Raw genomic sequence first — 23,649 nt, 5'->3', positions numbered from 1 at the left:
GCACCTGTTTTTGGGGTGCTGGGGTTGGGTCCCCAAAGGGGATGGAGGTTGGAGAAGGATTTGGGGTGATGCACTCAGTGCCAGCACCCGGTCTCTGCATCCCCGATCCAAAGGGATGTGGGGCTCCTGGTGGCAGCCAACGTGTGCCACAGGGTTGTCCCCATCCTTTTTGTGTCCCCCACCGAGCGGAGCAGCAGGGGTGCTGGGACCACCCTCCCTCTGTGCCGGGCAGGGGTCCTCTCAGAGCACACAGCCATGGCTGCTGGGGGGCACCAGCACCCCGTCCCCCCTTTCTTGCAGCCCCCAGCCCTGCTTGACGCGGCAGCCCCTTCCCGCAGCCCCCCAACAAACACCTGTATCCTCGGCTGGCTTTGCCCACCCCCCCAGCTCGCGGGGCTCCAGGGCTGCATCCCGCTGCCAAGCCGCTCCCGCTCAGCTCGCGCTGGCGGATTTTGGAGCCGTTCGGTGCCAAAGCCTCCTCCAATTAATCTTCCCCCTTCCCCGGCTCCCTCCCCTCCTCGCTGGGCCGCATCCTGGGGAGGATCCATCGATCTCGGCAGTGTCCAAAGGCAGCAGCTGGAGCTCGGCGTTTGCCGGCACCTTCTCCAGGTTGCTGGGCACCGGCGCGGATGCTGTCTTCATATTTGATGGGATTATTAGCATGGGGGGAGGAGGAGGGGGGAAAGCGAGCACTAATTGATCTGGTAATAAAGTTAATAGAAGCTCTTATGAGCTTGCCCATTAAGAATAATTAAGGAAGGGCGAGGGAGGGGAGGAGAGCGAAGGGAAGCCCCCCGAGGCTGGGGCGCGCTGGCTGCCTGGGGTCCCTTTGCCCCCGTCCCCGTTCCCGAGGTCTCACAGGTCCTCAGGATGCTGTTCCAAAGACCTCCGAGGAAAAGGGAACAGCAGGTTTCATGGGCTGCTCAGGGATTTTTGGGCTTGGGGACAATGCGGGGATGGCGGGGAGCTGGAGCCAGCCTGGCTGAGCTGCGGCACGGGGCCGAGGCGAACTCCCCACGCTCGGTAAACACGGCTGGTGAAAGAAGAAAAGAGCAGCCCGGCGGGGTCAGGGGTTAACACGGATGGGGCTGGGACTACACAGGGCTGGGAAAACAGGTGGGGTTCTGGTGGCTGATGGTAGGAGGCGGTGGGGACCTGCGGCACCCAAGTGGGACCGGCCGCAGCCGCTGAGCCCTGCCCGGTGCTCCTGGGCTGGTGGCGGGACCCTGGAGAGGACCAGACCGTACACAAGCTGGGCACTTGTGGGATTCCCACTGCTTTGCCCTCTGTGGCTGGCAGAGGGACCCGCACGGAGGTCGGTGACATCTTAAAAGCTGCTGCAACACGAGCTGGTGGCTTGGGAACACCCATATGCTCTGCCGGACCCCGGGGAGGGTGGCCGGGACCGGCAGGCTCCAAATATTGATCATGGCTGGGACGCTCACCGAGCCTCCTCCACTCTGCGCCGTGGCGGGGAGCCCTGGCCAGATGTCCCTGCTTTATCCCCGTGGGTGGGAACTGGCATGGGTGAAGCAGCAGGTGCTCATCCCAAATATCCCCCATGATCCACGGGTGGCCGCAGCAGGCTGGGGACGTCACCCGTGGCACCGCGGGGCTGTGGAGCAAAGGGTGCCCCCTTCTCCCTGGTGAATCCGGGCTAACTAATGGGGCTTGGGATGCTGCGTGGTAATCCTGAGCAATGATTTACATTTAATTAGGCAAATGAATATGAAAATAGACTCTGCCCAAGAGCCTACTAATAACTTGGTGCGTTAATGGCTTGGGCTAATATAACTCCGATCTGGCAGATCGCGGTGCGGCGGGGAGCGAGTGCCCGGCCAGGCTGCGGGCAGCGGGCAGGCAAAGCCTCCCCCTTCGGTTCAACACATCCTGGTCCTAAATGTGGAGTTGTGTTGGTTAGCCACGTCTGGGCCTGAAAAACAGGCTGGGGCCACCAACGTGAGAGAAGGGGTTTGGGTATAATTGCAGCAAAGAGGAAAAACGGCAAAAAATTTGTCACTGCAAGGAGCGTGCTCCCTCTTTGGCCCTACAGCAGATGCAGGATCCCCGTAAGGCTGCGGGACATCAGGGGTAAATCAGTTGGTACCTGTGGAGCACAGGAGGTATCCTGCCCTGAAAAAGCAAGGCTCCCAGCCTGGCTTGGAAACACGTACATCACAAGCCCTGCATCACAGGGCTGTGCCCCGGACTGGGCAAAAGAGGGCACTTAGAGCCAGCTGTTACCAAGGAATTAAAATATCTCGCAGTTTGTAATTAATCAATGTTAATGAATTGTTAATTAATTAATGTTAACCGAGCCAACATGTTGCATTTTTTTACGCTTAGAACAGCCTCTGCACCCCGGGCTGGGCTGGTTTGCTGCTGGGCACTGGCACAGAGCTGCGTGACGGATGCCACCGCTTTGCCCGGGATCACAGACGCAGGGGGGTTTCAAACCGTGCCATATTTTCATCTGCGTTTGTTTTCCTAACCTGCCTGAACCCCATTAAACCTGTGTGAGGCTGAGAGTGGGGCAGATCCACCCGAAGTCCTCAACAGAGGCCGGGGTCCCCCCATCGGTGTGCTCTGCGTTGTTCCTGCTGCCCGGCAGCCCCCCAGCACCTGTAATTGGGGGTAGGGGCTCCAGTCCAGGGGAGCGGCGGTGCATTCATCACTGCAACCCACCAGAGCCAGGCCGATAGATCTTCCTAGCATGTAAAATAACTCATGTTAATCATCGTCTGCGATTTATCCTCTTCTCTGTCTCGTACATGAATTATTCAGGGTGGTGCTGAAGGAGGCCAGGGCAGGGGAAACCACCAGAAAGTCCCGTGGCTGGCACTGGCGGCCCCGCTGCCCCTACTGGGAGGGCAGTGGGGTGCTGCGGGGCTGGCCTGCCCCATGGGGACCCCAAACACAGACACCCCATGTCCCCATCCTGCCCCATGTCTTTGAGTGGGGCTGGCATAGGGCTGCTGGGGGGGGGGGCTGCTCCCATCTCCCCCCCAGCCCTGGGGGCATCCACGCTGCAGGAGGTTTGTGGATGGGGCCTTTGCTCTTGGAGGGGCAGCTAGAAATTAATTGTGTGGTCGACAGCCGAGTACCCGAACATCTCCACCTGGGCCGCTCGGGACAGGCTCCCCTCCCATCCGTCTTCGTGCTGGCTGCAGGGCCGTGTCCGTCATTGGCGCCGCGTTTGTTTTGCTGTGGGTATTTTTCTTCAGCCCCAATTACGCTCGGGCTTACACCAAAACAAACAAGCCCTGGGACTCGGAGGTACCTGCCTGGCTCAGACAGGCTGGTGCCGCGGCCGGCCCCGGGGCTGATAAAGGACCCGCGGTGTCGCTGCGACGGAGCCTGGGCTTGCACAACGTGACACGCTTTCTCCCAACAATTAATCACTGGGGAGCGGGCAGCATCAATTAATGGGTAATTGGTCTCATTTTCGGGCAGGTTTTCCGGGCAGAGCTCCTGTTGGCCCCCTCTGATTGCTGGGCATCCCCACGGCAATGTCCGGCACGGTTCTGGGGAGCTGAGAGCCCCAAAACAGCGGGAGGAGTGCGGGATGGGAGAGTAATCCGATGCTGCGGGGTCCAGGAGAGATCCTGCCAGAAATACCCCTCTGACACGCTCCTTGAGATAAAGCAGGGGAGCCGGCTTTACTTTAGCTTATCGGACACATTTCCTCCAGAGAGATCTCCATCAGCTCGGGGAGGAAACTACTGGATTTCTGTCTTTCGGTGGCTTTTTTTTCTTTTGAAATTTTTTCAAGAGGAACAAAGGTCTCAGACACCGTTGGGGAAAAAAAAAAAATAATGTTTTACTTGGTCCGTATTTCGTTGGTGAGGAAAGGCTCAAAGTGGAAAGATTTTTTCTGTGTTTTCTTCCAGTACCAGAAATAGAACATTTTGTTTTGTTTTGTTTTTTTTCCATAGCTGAGAAGAAGTTAAAAAAATACTGCCTGGAGAATGAGGTGGAAGAGAAATTTTTAAGTTGAAAAAGAGCAAACGACACGCTTGGAAAGCTGCATTTTTCATAATTGTCCAATGGAGACAAAGTGAAGCGTGGGCACGGCGTGGGAATTTTCCCTTCTACTTCAAAGCTGATTTAATGAAATTCCATTTTTCAGTGAAAGACGCAGCTCATGGCAAAGTGTTTCCAGCAACCCCCCTCCCCAGAAACCCACACTCTGCCCCCTTTTGCCAACTGGGGAGGTGTGAAAAGAGAAGGACCTGCTCTGGGGACACTGGGGGGGGGGGTTCCAGCCATCATGGGGCATTTCCCCGTGGTCACAGCACTTGGGATGGTGACAGGAACAGAGAGAGGTTCCCACAGGCAGGGGTGACCCTAAATGCCCCAGCAGCTCTGGGTGCATGGCCAGGGTGGGCAGCGGGGTAGGGAGCTGGTTGGGGTGGTGATGGATGGGTGAGGTGCTCGAGGCTCATTAATTTCCCGGCAGGGATCGGCTTGTCACATCCCATAACGTGATCAGAGCGGGAGCGTCTCGGGTACACGGCGAGCACTAGAGGGGGAGGCAGAGCACAAAACCCTTCCCCTGATAATAAAAATAGCAATAATAAACAAATCTCCCAAACCCACCCAAACAGAACTTCAGGCAGCTGTGGGGATTTAATCCTGCTAGATGCTGAACACCTGGGGCACAGCCCCACCTTGGCCATATAGTCCTCAGCAGGGGGATGGCTCTTTTTTGGCTGATTTCGCCAAGGTGCTTAGGGAACAGGGTCTTTGCAAGGGGTGCTAGCACTCAGTACACTCAGTACTGTCCTTCCTTGAAGCCCTGCTGACCTTGGGGTGCAGTTTTCCTGGGGAACCTCTGCTCTTGAGCACGAGGTCTGGTTGGGGAGGTTGGATGTGGAGCACGAGGACAGGGCACAGCACAGGTTGTGCTCACCCTCCCTTCCCTCTGACCTTGGCTGCAGCAGGATTTGGCCTTGCCTGGATCACTGGAGCCAAAAAGAGGATGTTGTGCTGGGACCGAGGAGAATCCAGGTCAGGCTGCTGGGCTGGGAGGCGATGGGCAACGTGCAGGTGATGCTTGACTTTCTGTCACTCCAAGCCAGTGCTGGGGCTCCAAAGCAATGGGAGAGCACAGAAACAAGTGTTTGTTTGTTTATTTATTTATTTTAAAGCCCTGTGGTGACAAACATGCTCAGCATGGCTCTGAGCCAAACCTGAGGATGGGTGCAGAGGGGATATGCGGCCCCTCTGGTGGGCATTTTTCCTGCTGTAGCATTGCTCTGCAGGACCAGGGGCCTGAACAAACAGCTGCCCCAGCTGGGACATCCAGGCAAAGGGCACTTTTCCCTGCTGGAGCTGTAAGGAAGCCCCTTTGTGTCTTCTGCTGACCCTCAGAGCCACCCCTGCCCCTCACACACAGGGTCACTTGCGCAGGGACCCAGTACCCTTGTCTTGTCTGAGCACGCATCCTCATCTGCTTCCTTGGGGCCTGAGCACTGCACGTGTGTGGGTGTACGTGAGAGTGTAGGTTACACTTCTAATAAGTGTATTATTCACTAGTAGTGATTTGATAATTATTATTCCCACTGCTTGCTTGCTACCATTGCTTGCTTTGCGCTGATGCGCTTGCTCACAGTGCGGGGCTTAGGGCGGGCCAGGGCTGGGAAAGCACACACAGCTCCTGCGAGCAGAAGGACAGCCAGGAGGCAAACCCTCAAGTGTGAAAGCTGTGGGTTTTGCGGCCAACCCCAGCTGGGGGGCTCTGACTGCCCCACGGAGCAGCACTATGGTGCTTTTGGGAGGCTCTCGCAGGTGCAGTCCCATCTGATGGGTGGCCCTGGGGGCTGATGGCATGGGGATGCTGCAGTGTCTGGGGATGCTGCTGTTGCACAGGGCAGCAAAGGGCTTGGTGCAGCCAGCTCTGGAGGCACCAGCAGGCGGGACTTGCCAAGCCAGACATGATGTTGAGAATTTAATTTCCCCCTACCATTTGCAATAATTTCTCTCCAAGCAGTCGTCCCTAATTTTGCTGCTTGCTGAATCACCTCCTGCCCACCCAGCCTGCTTGGCTGTGCTTCACCAGAGTCCCCTGGCGAACAAGATGCTCTTCTCCACCCTCCTGCAGGAGTCGGAGGAAAAGCTCGTGGCCAGGGAGCAGGTCAGCAGCTCACTTTGTGTCTGTTATCCAAGGCACTGAAAGGGCCGCAGATGAACTAAGTGAGGGGCTAAGTAAATAAAGGATTGACCTTCCACCCTGGGGGCCAGAGGGCAGCTACAAACTAGTGTTAATGCGAAATGGAGAAGCAAACTTTGCAGGCTCTGGAGGAATTTGCCCTGGAAGCATCAAAGAAGGCAAGGGATTTGTGTCGTGCTGCTTGCACCAGCGTGGGATGGTGGCCCTGCCACCCAGAGGACCAGGTTTTGGGAAGGATGCTGTGTTCAGGGGCTGAAACAGGTCTTTGGGAAATGGATGAAGGGGAAGTCACTGACCTGGGGGCCTGGGGTTGCTTGTTGCTTTCAGCCCAGTGCCCCCAGGGGCGGCTTGGCATGAGCCAGCTGCCATTTCTCAGCATCTTGTAAAGCCACATTGGGGCTGCCACGTGCCAGGCAGGAGGATGGAGATGATGCTCGTGTGCTAACCCTGTGGATGCTCGAGCCAGCAGGGCTGGGGCTGTGCAGCACAGCGTCTTCGAGGGACTCTGAAAAAGGGGCCAGGTCTGAACATCTCGGGCTGGGCAGCCAAAATGCCCCGTTACGTTTGGCCACAAGTGGCCCCGTGGCCGACAGTCATATGGTAGAGGCAGAGGACCACAAGGGATGGACGGGTCAATAGGAGGTGGCAGATGGACACCCTCACTGGAGAGAGGGAGAGACGACTGGGTAAAGGTCATAGCTTGGAGAGCTGGGGCTCAGCAGAGAGGGAAGGCCCAACGGGGGATATTTTGTTCTGGCTGGGGGAAGCTGGACCAAAGGGTGCTTTCTGTTGTTTCTCTTGGAACCCCCCTGCTTTCCAGGTAGATGCATTTTTGCATCTACCCGAGCCTCACACCGGGGGGTTCTGCCCCACACGTGCTGTCCTGTGTGCCAGACATGGCACAGCTCATCCTCCTGTGCGACTGGTGCTGTGGTGCTGCACAAACCTTCCCCACGGTGCAAAAAGTCCCCCCCCACAAGCACCCTGTTACGAACTTCCGCAGCTCATTGAGCTGTTATTAATAGGGGGGTTGTCGAGTGTCACAGCACAGGCGTAAAATACATTAACGTTATCACGTAATCTTATTTAGCAAATGTTTGTGCTGCTTTGCCCTTGGTAATTGCATTTGGGAGATGCAATATTTATGAAAGGGGAGAAGGAAACGTCTTGGCTCATCTCCTCTGAGCAGTAAAAGTCCTGGGGAAAATAAAGTAAAAAAAATAGGGGGGGGGGGTATTGGGGGAGCCCAGGAAGAGGGGACTGAGAGCTGCTGCTTTGCCCACAGCGGGACAGATGGGAATCTGAGCTTTGCTGCTGAGCTGCTCCTGGAACCGACTGGAACTGGGAGCAGGGATCGGGCTCTGAGAGGGTTTTTCCTCCTGCTCCCCGCTGTGTCGGAACCCAGCACTGCCCTGGCATCTCTGCGAACGTCGCTGCGAGCTCACTCGCTGCCTGAAGTTAGCTCTTACCTCTAATTGCACCTGCAAGGCGCTCTGCTGAGGCTGCTCCCGGAGCTCAGCGCCGCGCTAAGCACGGTGATGGATTGGGATTTCTCCCCGGAGTGAAATCCACCTCCCCAGCCCTGCAGGATCCCGCAGGTTCTGTTTCTCAGGGCTGTACTGAGCCCAGCCGCAGCAGTGATACGAAGAGAGATGACCTGGGGGGTTATTTTAGTGCCTGGGACCACTCCATCCCTCTGCTGCCTTCAAGTATTTGTCCCCAGAATTAAATCTCGCTTCCCCACCCCTGTCCCTGCGAGCCAGGTCCCCAGCGGTGACCTGCCCGGGCAGCCCCGGTGTCCCGCAAGCTTCAACCCCTCCAAGTGCCAGAAGGGAGCAGCGACAAGAAACAGCGACTTTGGCCCCAAACCCGGCCCTGTGCGCGCTCCCTGCGCGGCTCCTTGGCGCTCTGTCGCGATCGCGGTCGCCTGTCGGCGAGCCGCGGGGCCGCGACGCTGGGAATCGCGGCTCACTTCGGGGAGAAAAAGCAGTTAAGGCGACGGTCAGCGACGCAATTAAGCAAATGAATTTATTAGGGTGGGGAATGCCGATTGCAGAAATGCTCGATGGTGTTCAAACCCCGGCGACCCTCTGCTTTTGCTGGGCGGTCCAGGGGGGAGCAGGGCTTGGAGCCCCCACTTTTTTCCAATTCGCGATCATCTCCCTATTTTTCTATTTATTTTGTAGATTGACGGATTGATTTCAATTTGTATTTATTTTTATTTTTTGCCGCAATGAATCCCAAACGCCCCCCGCTTCCGCGCCGCAAACGACGCGCAGCGAGTGCCGGGGCAGAGCCCGGCTTTCTTTCTGCCGGTAAGGGAAGAAAGGGGACGTGCAGCCCTCTGCCCCCCGGTTTTGGGGACCGAGGGGACCCCCGGGCAGGACGAGGACTCGTCCCCCCAGCCGGTGGCAGGGTGGCCCGGCCTCGCTGCGCCCACCTGTACGGCAGCTGTGCCTCCCGCTGGGGGGGGGCTGCCCGGCCCTCCTCTCCTCTCCGTGGGCTAATGCAAACAGCAGCAAATTAGATTTAAGTTTACCCATCGGCTCTGCCATAATTTGTATTCCTTTTCCTTTTTTTTTTTTTTTTTCGTGTTAATTAACCTCGGGAAGGGGAAAGGGAAAGAAAGAAAGAACCAAACGGCGGGCCGTAGCGACGAGAGTTTTTTTGGGAGGTTTTACGGCTAAGCCCCGACCGATGTTTGCGATAATTAAGCCCATTATTAGTGGATCTTCTCGTTCATTAGTGAAAGCTACTTTGGTAGCGGGGACGGCAGGGCGTGCCGCCGCCCCGCCTGCGGAGCTGCCTGCGCCCCTGCCCCCGGGGGCTGCTTTTAAAAGCTGGGAGGGGCGGGGGGGGAGACAAAAATCTGTTGGCAAAACAGGACTTTGTCTGCTCGGGAAAAGGCCCGGGGGCTGGAGCAGGCAGCAGACAAAAGCGGCCGCCGCTCCCCCGGCAAGCAAACAAACAAGGCAGCTGCCGGCAGCCCCGGCGGGCGAGGGGGAGCCGCAGGATCGGGGCCCGGCGGAGGGCCGATAGCACGACAGCCTCCCTCTCTGTCGCGACAGGCCTGGCTGTCGCGGGGGCCGGCGTTTCGCGGAGCGGGGGGCGCGGGTCCCCCCAACCCACGCGTGTTGCCTTTTACCCCATTGCCCAACGCGGAGCCGCAATTAGCTGGGGGGGGGGGGGGGGGAGGAGGCGGTGTAATTAAGCCGGGAGTTAATAACGGGGCAGAGCCCTCGGTGCCCCCGGGGGGGGGGGGGGGGGGGGGGGGGGGGGGTGGCGACCAGCCGACGTTCATTAGCGGGGCTGGTGGCCAAGGGGATGGGGGCTAATGGGATTACACGCGGTGCTGCGCCGGGGGGGGGGGGAGACAGAGGGGCTGGGGCCGCAGGACCAATAACTTCTCGGCAGATGCTCCCCCTGCGAGAGGGGGTGTTGAATATTCATGGCGTGAATATTCCTCGCCCCCCCACCCCCCCGTGTCCCCTCCCGCGGGGGGGGGCTCTGTCCTGTTGCGCAGAGCTGTCCCCGGGCAGGGATGGGGACAGGGGGACACCCGCAGGGGGGACACGGCACCGAGCTCCGCCGCCTTAACCCGCAGCCGTTTTGGGGTCGTTTGTAACCATAAAGCGGGAGAAATATGGTTGCGGGTGAAGTTTGCGCGGTGCAGCGTCTCCGGGCACTTTATACTCATTAAGTGCAGCGGCGCTAAGTCATTACCGTAATAAGGAGCTATCCTGGATGCAGGGGGGGGCCACGCTTCCAAAAGCCATAAATTACAACTGTCAGCGCGCCCATTCGAGGGATCACCGGAGCTGGGAGTAATTATTTACAGCGTGCTTTATCGAGCAATTAAAAATTCCCCAAATGGTGTTAATTGCTGCTGGTGCCCTGCCCGCGGACGGCGGCGAGGCGGAAAAACGCCGCTGCTGGCCCCGACGGGGCGGGGGGGGGGGGGGGGGGTGGAGAGAGGGGGCTGTTTTTCGATGGGAAAATGCGGGAAACGAGATTTGGAGCCCCAAAAGCCGCACGGCTTCGGCTGCTGCGGGTCTGGGGGCAGAGGGCCCGCCGCTCGACATCGGCACCGGCCGTTGTCGCGACACGCCGGGAGTGTCGCGATGGGCAGCGTCCCCGCAAGGGTCCGGGTTTCTCCCTCGGAATCGGTTTCGCAGGGGGTGGGGAGGGAGGGAAAGAAGTTCAGAAAGCGATGGAGAGCCCCCAGCCGAAGGGAATAAACGGAAAAAAAAATAAGAAGTGAGGAAGGGAAGGAGCCGGGCAGCGCCCTGCTGGCACTGCGGGGGGCGGGGGGGGACTTTTCGCCCTCGTTTTAGGAAATGGGGAGGATTTTGCAAGTTTGCCACAAAGCTCTGCTCCAAACGCAGGCTTCGGAGCAAGGGCAGCGCGTTTTGCTGGGCCCCTGCCAAGGTGTCAGGCGTGCCACTTCTGTGCCTGCTCCCCGCAGGAGGGTTTTGGCGACGGCCCCCCCCATGGCCAGCAGCTGCCCGGGGGTGGGGGCAGCTCCGCACCGCGGTGCTCAGCCTGTTGGGGGCTCGGCTCCCAGGATCTCCGAGCTCTGGGGGAGATGGGGGGCTGAGAGCCCCTCGAAATTCAGCAAAGCGGAAGAAAATGGAAGAAAATGGGAGCAGAGGGTGGAGGTCAGGCCCCGGCTGGGCTGTCCCCCTCCCCGCTGCAGGAGGCAGATGCACCGGATCAATGAGAAAACCTGAGAAAGGGTCCCAGGCCTTTGTGGGGAGGGGAGAGGGGGGGGCCTCATGCGGCACGGGAAGGGCTCTCATCTCCGCTGCCATCTCCTAGCATGGATAAACCCAGCCTCAAGCCGCAAGCTGGGGCAGGATTGAACCATTGCTTTAGAAATGAGCCCGTCCCAACGGGGTTCACCATCCCCATTGGGGACAGGTGAACGGCAACAGAAGTTTCAAGGCTGTCAGGAGTGGGGAAGTGGCCCTGGGTGCTGCAAGGGGGTGAGATGTTCCGGAGAAGCAGAGAGGGAGGGCACGAGGCTCCTCCACGCACTGATTTTGCAAGAATTTAGTGCCTGAGTCAGCTTGAGCTTTGGAGGCTTTCTCTGCCTCCGAAGAGGGCTGATCCAGCTTGTTGCTGCTGCCTGCAGAAAATGATTCCTCTGGCCAGAAGAGACACCCCCCACCCCCCCCGCCCTACTTAGATCTTTGGGCAAACATCTGAGAATGCCTTTCTCCTGGGCTCTGCTTGGAGAGTGATCTCTGAATTATTTTCTGACATCCAGAGGCAGACCAACCCAGCCCTCGGCAGGTGGGGTGATGCTGGGGGGGGGGGATCTGCTTCCAAGCACCAGCCAGGCAGTCCTGGGGTGCCTCTGCCATCAGGCCACCCGTTTGTAGGCTCACTGGGTGCACCTCAAAGCAGGTGCTGATCCTTGTAAACTCTCCTGTAGGGATGTGACCATGAAAGCACCGAGACCGGCCCTGACTTGTCTGGCTGTGGGAACTCGCAGCGCTGCGTGCGAGCCCCCCTCAGCCCCTGAATTTGTGACTTGGATGCAAAGGCTATGAAAGAGCTGGCAGCTCTCATGGGGCAGGGCTTTTCCAGAGTGCTCAGCAGCACTGCTCGAGCTCCTGCCGTGGACAGCCCATGGGGAAACTGAGGCCAGGAGCAATTTGAGCTGGAGCATCTGAACCGGCTGTTGTCTCAGGGCTGAGACAAGCAGTGCCCAAACTTCCAAACGCCAGGAGCCGTGTGGCTTTCCCAAGGCTGCAGATGAGGTCTGTGGCTAGTGCAGGAATTAAATCCCAGGGCTGTGCATCATCCTATAACCCGTTCATAATTCCCATTGACTTCCAGGGGTCTCAGCTCCCAGCCAGGACCCAGCTCTGCCTGCCTGACTCGTTTGTCCTCGCTGGGCGCTCAGCAGAGCGAGTCCTGCCTTACCCTGGTCTCTCTCCTGGCAGGTTTTATCACCCCAAAGCCCCGACTTCAGGCCCAGAAGCTGGGGGTTGTGGCACTCAGCAGCCAGCCTGGCTCACTGGTGCTGACCTTGTGATTTCTCAGGGCCAGTCCCCAGGGCGCCCAACATCTGCTCAGGCTGGGAGATCACGCAGGGACGCCCAGAGGCTTTGCCCAGCATCGACGGGGGCTTTTGGGACACACGAGCAGCATGAGATAGCTGCATTATTTGATGGAGAGGGGGCATCCCCCGGGGCCTGCCAGCAGAGCTGGGTCTCCCTGGATGTCAGGGTTCACTAGCAGGGACCCTGTGTCCTGGCCTGGGGCTGGCAAGCAGGCTCTGCTCCACGTCCCTTGCACAGGAAGGGGCTGGAGAAGAGGCCCAGGCTGATCTCTGGAGAAGGACGAAGGCAGCTGCGGCCTGGGGGGGGGGGGGGACAAGAAAGCCCCCTGCCTGGGGGCAGCCCCCCGGGCCTCGCTCCCTCCCTCCCCTCCCAGCTCCTCCTAACCACAAGGACTTTGGTTGATGGAGCTGGCGCCAGCGAGTTCCCTGAAGAGTTCAGAAGTCAAGAACTGAGGCAGGTACGGGGAGGGGGGAAACCTGACCCCGGCAGGAGGGGGGGGGACCGGCTGGCTGGGCACTGGGCACCGGGCTGGGCATGGGGCTGTGGGGCAGCCGAGAGCTGCTGCTGCCCCTGCGGTGTCCCTGCTGTAGGGTCACAGTGGTGAGAGAGTCCCCAGTGGGGGTCTGGGGGTGTCACGGCAGTGCTGCGTGTCTGAGAGTGGGGAGGCTGGGGGAACGAGTGTGCACGGATGCAGGTGCGTGTGCAAGAGATGGTGTAGGTATGGGTGCTGGTGAGTGTGCGAGGGGGTTGTGAGCACCTTGGGGAGATGGAAGGGGGTTGTTCATGAGGATGCACACGGGAAGACACCCATGCTGGTGAGCGAGGAGGTGAATGGGAGAGCTGAGCAAGAGAATATGTTAGAGTTTGGGTGCCGTTGTGTTTGTATCATGTGCGAGGTGTCCACCCAGTCCCCGTGGGCACTATGCCCCCAGCACACTGAAGACACAGAGAGTTGGGATCAGCTGCGCAGAGCGGGTGCACTGGGAACAGAGTCAAAAACAAGTTTGCAGCAAAATTCCAGCAGCAGCTTTCACTTTTTAATTCTTTTTTTTTTTTTTTTTTTTTTTCCTTAAACAAAAATACTCATCTCCCCACGGGCAGGCCACAGCAGGGAGCGGCGTGACCAGCCTGCTCCCTGGGCTGATGAGCCCCAAAGTGAACCCCATGGCAGTTCTCTGGGTAGGAGTTTTGCCCGTGCCTCCCTCCACAGAGCAACTCCCTCCAGGCCTGGGCACCCGTGGGTGCCCTCCAGCCCAGCCCCATGCCTCCACTCGGGGGTCTGGAGCTGGGGGCACCCCCCCCCTCCTCCTCCTCAGCCTTTTGAGAGGCGCAGCCTGTTGAACTTGACAAAACCCATCTGGGGAACCAGGGCACGGCAGGGGCGAGCCAAGGCCCTGCGCTGAAGCTGCTGCTTGCTTCCCCTTGGCTGGGCCCATCCACCGCCGGCTCGGGGACCAAATGCCCCCCTCCTGCCCCCCGAGCGGGTCCCACCGGTGCCAGCAGCTTGGGGACAGCGGGGACTAGCTGCTTGCCTCTCCCTTGCCCACCCCAAAATCCCGGCCCTGCCCTGCGCGCACTCGGCGCAGCCGCTCTGCCTTCCTAAAGCCGAGCCGGGCGGCTGATTTTTTTTTTAATTTATTTATTTATTTATTTATTTTTATTTTCCGAGGCGGGGGGGTGCCGGGGAAGAAGCAACTCCTTTTCTCGTGTGCTCCTCTCCGCTGTCATTCACTCGGCTCCTTTCAGCATCCAGCCAATGGAGAGTGAGGGCCTGGGAGCAGCAGGCCTGGGGTAGCGTGATTGATGGGCAAACAGGACGGCGGGGCGCTCGCACTCGCACTCCGCAGCGCTCCGCTCCGCACCGCGGGGCTCCGGCTCAGCACCGCCGCCGAGGGGCGAAGGGACCCGGGCCGGCCGGGCGCGCCGTCGGGCGGCCGCGTCCCGACGGGTGCCCGGGGTGGCCCCGGCTCGGGGTGGTGGCGGTGGTCTTGGGGTGGTCCGCTGTGGCTGGGGGGAGGTTGCGGGGCCGGGGGGATTTTGGGGTCGGGGTCGTTGCGGGGCTGGGGGCCCCGCTGAGCTCGCCGCGATCGTGGCTCGGGGCTGAGCCAGCCGGCCGGGAGCGGCGCGGGGGTGCGCAGCACGCGTGTCCCGACCTCGCATGGCTGTGTCGCGCGTGGTGGCTCTGTCGCGCGTGGTGGCTCTGTCGCGGTGTCCCGGGGCGCGCGGCTGCGGCGCGATGGGCTTGAGAGCATAAGGCGTGAGCGCGCCTCGGTCACGCGTGGCTCCGCCGCGTGTCGGTGCCGTGGGTGCGGAGCCGAGCCCGGTGCTGAGCCCACGGCGGCCGTGCCCGGGCGGTGCGGGGCCGGGCTGCCGTGCCCGTGCCGGGGGTCGTGCCGCGGGGCTCCGGGGGGGGGGGGGGGGGGGACTGTGCGCGGCCCCGCAAGCGGGACGGGAGCGCGGCCGGGCTGCGGGGGCCGGCATGGAGCACTTAGGGGCTCACCACCTGCACCAAGGGCAAGCCGAGCCCATCAGCTTCGGCATCGACCAGATCCTCAACACGTCGGAGCCGGGCAGCTGCATGGTGTCGCACCCGCGGCTGCAGGACTCGGCGGATTACGGCCTGGGCTGCATCGTGGGCAGCGCCTACAACACGGTCACCGGCGGCTACGGGACCGGCGGCGGCTCGGCCGGCGCTTACACCGGCACCTCGTGCAGCATGGGAGCCCTGCCCGGCTCCTATAACGTGAACATGGCGGTGAGCATGAACGGCAACACCTTGAGCTCGGCCGGGGGGGTGATCCGCGTCCCGGCCCACCGGCCCGTTACCGGCGGCGTGCACCAGCCCCTCTCCGCCGCCGTGCCGCCGGTGAACGGCGTCAACAGCCTCACGGGGCTCACCTTCCCCTGGATGGAGAGCAACAGGCGGTACACAAAAGACAGGTTCACAGGTGAGTCGGGCAACCGGGAACCCCCTCTCCTCCCTGCTCCCGTTCCCCAAATCGCCGGTGCTCAGCGGGGAAAACCGGAGCCGTTCCCGGGCGGGGAGCGCGCCCCGCACCGCCATGGGACGGCGGGTCCCGGAGCAGGCCAGGAGCAAGAAGGGGTGGAAAATCGGGCGCTTTCAGGCACCCCGAAATACCTTGTTATTTTTATTATTATAATTATAATAATAATATATTTTTTTTCAATTTCTCGGGAAAGGCGGAAAACTCCGCGAACCCCGAGTACGGCCACCCGCTCCCCGCGTCCCCACCACGCGGGCGCAGCAAGTTTCCCCTAAAAAAACCCACTGGGGCTGCGGAGGAGGCCCGGCACGGGAGGGGCCCGGCGGCCCCGGCCTTGGCCCGCCCGGGCAGGCCGCCCCGTGTCGGTCTGTCCCGAGTGTCCCCGTGTCCCGCTGCGGCTCTGCCTTGTCCCCAACCACAGCGGGGTTTTTGGCAACCCCAAACCGAGCCGGGCTCGGCTCGGAGCCGCTTTCCGGAGCCGCTTTCCGAAGCCGCCGCCGCCTTTTTCAGGTGGACCCGCGCTCGGCTTTCGGTGCTAACAAAGCCGAAGCTCCCCTAACGAAAATGGAGGAAAAAAATAAAAAGCAAAGCAACGAAATCGTAACGGGGAGCGCGCGTTCCCCGCTCCCGCCGCGCCCGGCCCGGGTCCTTTATCTCGGGACCGACCCGGGCCGCGTTTTCGCAAGTTCCCGTTTCATTTCGATCCGTTCCTACTTGGCTCCGCCGGGGACGGACAGACGGACATTGTCCCCGGGAGCCGCCGGGTTTATTTTCCTACAGCCCTTCCCGGCCCGGCAGCGCTCGCAACCACCGCGGGTTTTACAGAATTATAATAATAATAATAGTTATTATTATTATTATTATTTTTTTTTTTTTTTCGTGGGAGAAAAAGGAAAGCAAACCAAAACGAAACGCAAGTCCCGGTTCCAGCCCGGGAAGTTATTTCCCGGCTACGAAACGATCGGGCCGAGGGCGGCGGCGGTGACCGCCGCTCCGAAACGAACTTTATCCGGTTCCCGTTCACACGGGGCGCGGAATCAGGGACCGGGCCGGACCCCGCTGCTCCGTGGCCCCCTCCCCGCCAAGCCCACCCGCTCTGCCCCTCTTGGTCCCCGCTTTTTCGTTTCTTTCCCAAAGCGTCCCCCCCCCCCCCCCCGCCCTTCCTTTTTGCTTGGGGTTTTTCGGATTTCTGCACGCTTTAGGGCTGCGGGTTTGTCCCGTCCCCCCCCCTCCTCAAGCCCCGACCCTTTTTCCCGGGACAAAGCCGAGCAAGGAGCCGCCCCCCCCGCCGTGCCCGGTGGGTGCCCGCAGCCCAGCTCCAGCCCCGGGGAAGGCCCGGGATGGCAGCACGGGCGGCGCTCGGTACCGGGACCGCGGCCCGTGCAGCGGGGGGGGGTCCCCAACCCCCCCAGCCCAGCGCCCGGGAGCCGGATCCCCTCTGCTGATGTGTCGCTGCTTGCTTCTTTGCCTCTCATCCCCCCCTCCCGTGTCCCCCCCAGTGGCCCTCTCACCCTTCACTGTAACACGCCGTATAGGTCACCCCTACCAGAACCGCACGCCCCCCAAGAAGAAGAAGCCGCGCACGTCCTTCACCCGCCTGCAGATCTGCGAGCTGGAGAAGCGCTTCCACCGCCAGAAGTACCTGGCCTCGGCCGAGCGCGCTGCCCTGGCCAAGGCCCTCAAGATGACGGACGCGCAGGTGAAGACCTGGTTCCAGAACCGGCGCACCAAGTGGAGGTGAGGGGCTGGGGGCCTGGACGTGCCCGGCGGGGGCCACATGCGCGTACGGGCGTGGGAATCCCCGTGTGCGCGCACAGCCGTGTGTGTGCAAGCAGTGCCCGTGGGTATGGATGCGTGCTTGGTGTGTGCAATGTGTGAGTGCAGCCATTTGTGTGCATGCAAGCAGGGCACGTGCGGGTGGCTGCATGTTTTGTGAATGTGTTTGTGTGTAGGCCATGCGTACGTGGGTGTGCACACGTGCAGGGTGTGCGCGTGTGTCTCTGTGTGACCGTGCATGTGGGTGCGTGCGCGAGCCGGGTGTGTGCACGCTGAACGCGGTGTGCATTCGGAGTGTGTGCGCTCAGCGTGAGCACAGTGTGTGTGTGCAAGAGGGTGTGCGTGTATGGAAGTGTGTGCATGCACATGGGAGTTTGTGTGGGCAGCAGGCACACTGTGTGTGTGCACTGGGTGCGTGCACTGCGGAGGGGACATGCAGTGTCCCCGGGGGGTGCTGTGTGTGGGACCCTGGCCTGGCGGGGAGCCCCCAGGGGGGCTGTCGGGGAGCGGTGGCTGCAGCTGCACGGCAGGTATGCGGCTGCACTGGGACCCTCTGGGACCCTCCTGTGCTGGATGGGACCGGGGCAGAGCTGGCCTGGGCCGGATCCTGCACCTCAGGTTACCAGGATATTGTAAAAAAGCTGTGTAAAGCTCAAATTTTGACCCCCGCGGGGCTTTCTGCACCTCTTTGCGAAAGTGCTTTTTTTCCTTCTGGACGTGGCAGTAAACACGGGCAGGAGAGGAGGAGGAGGCCAGGCTCTGGCGGAGGCTCCCAGGCTCTGTCCCGCATTGCAGCTCCCCCGGGGTGTCCCCGGAGAGGCACCCGGCACCGGGAGCATCCCTTTTCCTGCCCCAGGCTGGGGACAGGCAGGCTGCAAGGCTGGGCAGGGGCAGCAGCTCCCCGGCAGGTCGCGGGGTGCTGTTGTGCTGGGTGCTGGGACGCAGGCAGGCGGTGGTGGGAGGCATCTTTTGCTTTTCCTCTGTGCGAGCTGCCGGGGTGGGGTGCACACAGCCAAAACGGGGGGTTCCAGGTGGGGAAAGGGGGCCCAACAGCATGGCCATGCCCCCCCTTTCCCAGCCGGATGCTCTGTGCACAACGAGTTGAATCTCTCGGAGGGAAATCCAAGCCGAGCCTGGGTATTTTGCAAGTTCAGGCTTCAATCCTGGCCGTCCCTACAATTTCTCCAATGTCGTGGGAAACGGGCTTCCCCAGGGGCTGCGTGGGGCAGCGATAGCCAGGGGCTGGATGAGGAACGGAGGCCGAGGAAACTGAAACCAAGGGTGTGGGCGAGCCCCCCCCCAGCAGCGGGTCCTTCCCTAAAGAGCCCACGGAGCTCCCCGAGAGCCAGGAAGTCTCGGGCTGGAGGGATTTCTGTTAGCCAGGAGCAAAGTCCTGGAGGAGGAGGAACAATCCTGCCGCGGCCTGCGCAACAGGGTCAGCCGTGTCTTCTAACCTGGTTTCCTAAGGAAGTGAGGCAAATGCGGCTTGGCTGCCTCTCCTTCTGTCTGTCAATACTCCTTGCGTCTGTTGGCTAAGTTCAGCCCCCTTTGGCAGAGGAGCAGAGGATACAAACCTATTCATGTGCTTGACACAAAAAAAAAAAAAGCTGGGTGAGGAGAAATAAATGACTGGTTCTGTCTAAGGGAAAGTCTGCAGCCTGACCTCAGCCGTAGTAGTAGACATGGGAGAATCCCCACCGGCCCAGAGGGACAGAGGTGTGTAAGCTCTGCTCGGTTGTGTCTGTGGACATCGGGTGTTGCAGCAGAGGACGTGGGTGCCCCGGCCAGCAGCGTGCCCCACGCAGCCCCCCGGGGCTGGGTGAGCTCTGGGTGCTCGCAGGAGCGAGCAGGGGGCGCGGGCAGCCAGGAATATTTAAGAAAAGAGAGTTGCTTTAAGCCTTTTTGAAGGATTTAAGTGCTTAAACAAACGCGGGCTGGGGGGACAGTCGTGCCTCTGCCTGGAGCCCCTTTGCTGGGTGCATCCATGGGATTGAGGTGGCTGCGTGATCCCACCCCCCCAGATTTGGGGGCTTGCTTGAGACATGGGCGTCGAGGTTTAGTTCCTCCCTCTGACCGAGCAGATTCAAACTGCAAACCCCAGCCTGAGGCAAAAAGCACGAGCACCCTGGCCAGGTGCTGGCAGCCCCCTGGACGTGGGGCTCTCCCCCTCCCTCCTCCCGGGAGCATCTCTTCATTGTGCGGGGAGCCATTAAATATTCATGGCGGCAGGGACCGAGCCGCTGCTGCTGCGAGCCCCCTCTCCCCGGGATGTCTGACACGGTGAGATGCTGACACCGTGATTAGAGCAGGGACCGAGCCCCGAGCTGCCTGCTCCCAGCGCATGCCTGGCGTCTGCAGCCCCGGCCCCACGCAGCCCTCACCGGGACCCCAGCCCTGCTCCTGCGTGTCGCACGGAGCTGCCGCTAAAAATCCCTGTGGAGAAAGAAGACGAGATGTCTCGCGTCCCCCACGAGCTGCTAAATTAAAAAAGCTGCCTTTTCCCCCATCACCGATCCACTGAAACTGCCGGGAGAGCGTGGGCTGGGGGTGAGGGAGGGGTGCTCGGGGTGCCAGGGATGCTCCCGGTAAGAGCCGAGGTGACCGCAGGCTGCAGCCTCCAGGCCGACCTGCCATCGAGGAGAGGGGAGGTGGGATTTTTGTTGTGGATTTAAGCACATTCAGGCCATTCCTCTCCCATCCCCTCCTCCCAGACAATCCGGGGCTTGGACCCTGGCGGAGGCGGCTGGGACCTCCGCCGGCCCCTAATCCCCCCCCGGCAGGTTGGGCTCTGCCTCTGTCATTCCAGACAGACGCGTGTCCAACCTGTTCTTAAAAATTTCCTCCTCCGCCCTGCCCAGACAGCGTATTCCGGCCCTTTGATTGTTCTCGTGGCTGAAAACGTGTTTTCTAAGCATTTAGCCTGCATTTTACCACTCGCACCGTGTGTGAGTTTTGCCCTGCCCGCCATGGGCGTCTCGTCGCCTTCATCTCCCTACAGCTGGCCGGGGTCCAGCAGAGGGGAGGGCTGCTTGGGGCACGGGGAAGGGGCTGGCACGGCCCCGGGGCGATGCTACCTGCCTCCGGCCACCTGGCACTGCCACTTGGCCACGTCTTGCCCGACCCCAACACCGTGGCCCCACTCCCTGCCCCGTGGTTCTCTCCGGGGCATCCTGCCCGGCTGCTGTGTTGCAGGGAATTGCAACCTTTGCAGCCCCATCTTGACCCTTTTGGGTGTTTTGGGCAGAAAAAGGAGGGGAGCAGGGGCTGTGACCCTGGGCTTTGTGCCTTTGCTTGCTGAGACGGGAGTCATTTTCCTTAGGGCCACCAAGACGGCCTCAACCCCCAGTGCATGGGGGACACCAGCAGTATGTGCAGGGGCCGTGGGACCAGCTTGCGGCCGTGTCCCCAGCCCTGACCCCCCCTTTTCCCTCCCCCCGGCCCCCCTGATGGCTGCCTCTCTCCTAGGAGGCAGACGGCGGAGGAGCGGGAGGCCGAGCGGCAGCAAGCGAACCGCATCCTCATGCAGCTGCAGCAGGAGGCCTTCCAAAAAACCATCAACCAGCCCATCCAAGCCGACCCCATCTGCGTCCACAACTCCTCTCTCTTCGCCCTGCAGAACCTCCAGCCCTGGTCCGACGACTCCACCAAGATCACCAGTGTCACCACCGTCGCCTCCGCCTGCGAGTAAGGCTCGGCACCCACCGGTGCCACGCGCACCTTCGGCGTCCCCCTTTTGTCACCGGCGTCACCGGCCACACGTGCGTCCCACGGAGCATACGGTGAGGACCGACGGGAAGGGAAATCCACCCCAAAAACTCTCCCCGCCTGTGGGGCTGACGGAGCAGCGGCGTCTCGCCTCCCCCCAACCCTTTTGTTCTTCCCAAAGTCTCTGGTGCCGACCACGAACTTCCTGACGCGCCGTCAGACAAAAGCCGAGCCCTGACAGACGCGGCCGCGGGCGAGCGCCCAGCTGGGGGAAACTTCCTCTGGGTTCTGCAGGGCTTGGGGCACCCCTATAGGTCCCTATGTATATATATAAAGCCCATATATATATACACAAAGACACACTTCGGACTGATTGAGACAAAAGGATGAGGCTCCCTGGGAAGCGTGTTTCTGCAGCCAGGCGTTGTGCTGGGCCGTTCGCGCTGGAGACATTTGGGGATGCAACAAATGGAGGAAACAACCCGGCTTTTTTATTTTATTTTATATTTTTTCTCCTCCCAGCAGCAATTTCTGCTGGCGACAGATGCGAACCCTTCGGATCTCACCTAGCCATGTCTCCTCCCCTTTTTCATTAATTTTTTCGTGCGAGGGGGGAATAAGCCAAGGAACTGACAGACTCCTGAGGACGGTAAATGTGATAGCTCAATCGCAGGAAGAGCCCAAACTGTCCCTGGCTGCCACGGACTCGGCGCCGATCAGCCTACGTTTTAATAACGAGAAGACCTCGGTGGCAGTTGGCAGGGGTAACGCGGTTTCTTTCGATGGGTTTATTTCCATATCATTTGCAAAATGCTGTCCGGTGTTTCGTTTTCCCTGTTTTCCTTGATGAGGCAGTTCGTGAGGGCAAAAATCGATTCGATTTCACTCCCAACTTCGTTGTTTCTTTAACCGAGGGAATGAGACACAATTAAACAAAGCACTTCCTATAGCAAAGGCCAGGAATATATAGATATATATATATACAGTATATATTTTTTGGTTACTTATAATCTAAAACAGCACTGCCAATTTAAACAGCTAGCACAAACAAGCAATCAGAAAACCTATTTTCAGCAAGATTTTAAAAGGCATTCGTTTGTTTGTTTGTTTTTAAGTTATGCACTTCTACGGTGTCTTACGTGTATTCATTTTATAAAGTGCTTGTGTAATTTATGTGGAAACGAAAAGGAAAATAAAAAAAAAAAAAATTCTCCAGGGTACTGAATAAATCATTTCATGCCTTGCTCTTCCCTGCCTATTAGCTCCCCGAGAGGAGACAGCAGATCGGAGCGAGCGCTGGAGCCTCCTCTATTTGTTTAAGATGAAAATAGCATTAGCATTTCCTTCTGACTTTGCTCGAGTCCACTCGGCTCAGGAAGCTCTGGCGATAACTGGGTGTATTTTAATCCCTCGTCCTGTAGCTGTTTTCGGGCTCCAAGCAGCACCTGCTTTGATCGCAGCCCTGGGTGCGCAGGGGCTTCGCCTCCTGCACGCGTGGGGAAATTCCCTGAGCGGGATGCGCGGCGCTCGCCTCGGTGTTGGTGTCCAGGATTTTGTGCAGAAGTGGGGCTGAGGATAAAGGAATCTCCAGCATTTTAGACATAGCCTGGCAGGGGATTATTTTCGGGACTCTTTTCTGTCTGTGCTCAGCTTTATTCTAGGGCACCGTCCCTGGCCAGGCAGAGGAAAACCCCACTGGAGGGAAAATTCTCCCTGGTTTCCTCGGGGGATGCTCCCAGGCTCGCAGCCAGGGACGTGGCTTTGCCTTCGGCCTGGCATTTCCTTCAGCGCTGGGAACTGCCAGGCAGAGGATGTGCGAGGAGGGGGCTGCAAACCCGGCCAGCCCCCAGCTCTTGGTCTTGTGGGGTGCATGATAAAACAGCCCCAGCTGCTGCTGCTGGACTCAAACTCGGTCCTTGGGGCAGGCACCTCTGGAGCTTGTCAGGTGAGTGTAGGTATAAGCTATTTTTTATTTTTATTTTTATTCAAAATCAATTCTTGCGAAGTTGCGTTCCAAATTTATGGTGCTTCAGGATTTTCCTTCCCATCCACCAGTCCAACATGCAAGTGAATGCAGAGAAACATCTGCAGAGGTGGACACAAGAAGCCAAAAAATGGAAAAACAAACAAAAAAAGAGAAAACATGGGAAAATAAGTAAAATACGCAGAGGACAAATTTCTGGGGATATCTTTACAAAGATACCTGCTTACAAAAAAAAAAAAAAAAAAAAAAAAGATAAACAATATAGTTTTTTTTTTTACCAAGATAAATTTGACAGAAGTCTTTTGTTTGAATCCTGTTTCATACCACAGACAGATTTTTAAGAGCCGATTAAGCTATTTATTTAATATGTGCCCAACTTTGGCTGCAAAGAAAATGCTGTGCTTAGTGCTTAATCCTTCAGGAGGTATCGCTGTGTGCAGGTCTGGGATGGCTCACAGCGTGTGGCTCTGCTCGTTTTCCTTTCCAAGGTTTCTGTGCAGGAAAAAAAACACCAACCACAAAATAAATAAAGAAGGGATCATGGTGCTCACCGTTGATATTAAAAGTGTTTTCTATTTTATTATTATGACACATCAATATCTTAAAATTTAATTCCGAGACAACCATTTTATAATATCCACATTATTCATTTCATATTCCAAAATGTTTCCCAGCGAAGTATGATAATGCACACTCGAGGGCATGCGTTTAAATGCAATCTTTAGCTACACCTTGTTCTAGAAACTGTTGACTTCCTCCTTTTCTTATCAATCTTTCCTGTTTAAAGAAAAAAAAAGACCAAAAAAGAAAAAAAGAAATCTTGATATGAAATGACAATATATGTAGTGTTGGAACCAGAAAAATTCTCGTCCGGTCTTTCTTGTTCTTGGAACAATTGCTGCTGGAAGGGGTTTCTGTTAAAATATTTCTCCTGGA

General features: G+C 58.9%; 1 protein-coding gene across 2 annotated transcripts; it reads left to right on the top strand.

The window, feature by feature from the left end:
* The first annotated feature begins 13,920 nt into the window (after positions 1-13,920).
* On the top strand, positions 13,921-21,922 carry TLX1 (T cell leukemia homeobox 1). 2 transcript variants are annotated; one of them, XM_040564198.1, is made up of 3 exons: positions 13,921-15,191; positions 16,748-16,985; positions 20,490-21,922. In XM_040564198.1, the coding sequence occupies exons 1-3, from the start codon at positions 14,723-14,725 to the stop codon at positions 20,710-20,712; spliced, it is 930 nt and encodes a 309-aa protein (XP_040420132.1). In that variant the 5' UTR covers positions 13,921-14,722; the 3' UTR covers positions 20,713-21,922. The 2 variants fall into 2 exon arrangements, with proteins under 2 accessions (XP_040420132.1, XP_040420133.1); XM_040564199.1 differs by having other exon boundaries at positions 13,923-15,191; positions 16,784-16,985.
* Positions 21,923-23,649: the final 1,727 nt, after the last annotated feature.

Source organism: Cygnus olor, chromosome 7 (assembly GCF_009769625.2).
Source record: "Cygnus olor isolate bCygOlo1 chromosome 7, bCygOlo1.pri.v2, whole genome shotgun sequence".
Classification (NCBI taxonomy): Eukaryota; Metazoa; Chordata; class Aves; order Anseriformes; family Anatidae; genus Cygnus; species Cygnus olor.
Note: the sequence above shows the minus strand (reverse complement) of the source record. Positions and strands in the feature narration are given on the sequence as shown.

Coding starts and splice junctions, on each gene's coding strand:
- TLX1 (XM_040564198.1), top strand. CDS start 14,723: ATGGAGCACTTAGGGGCTCACCACCTGCACCAAGGGCAAGCCGAGCCC. Junction 15,192..16,747: donor CACAAAAGACAGGTTCACAG/GTGAGTCGGGCA, acceptor TGTCCCCCCCAG/TGGCCCTCTCACCCTTCACT. Junction 16,986..20,489: donor AACCGGCGCACCAAGTGGAG/GTGAGGGGCTGG, acceptor CCTCTCTCCTAG/GAGGCAGACGGCGGAGGAGC.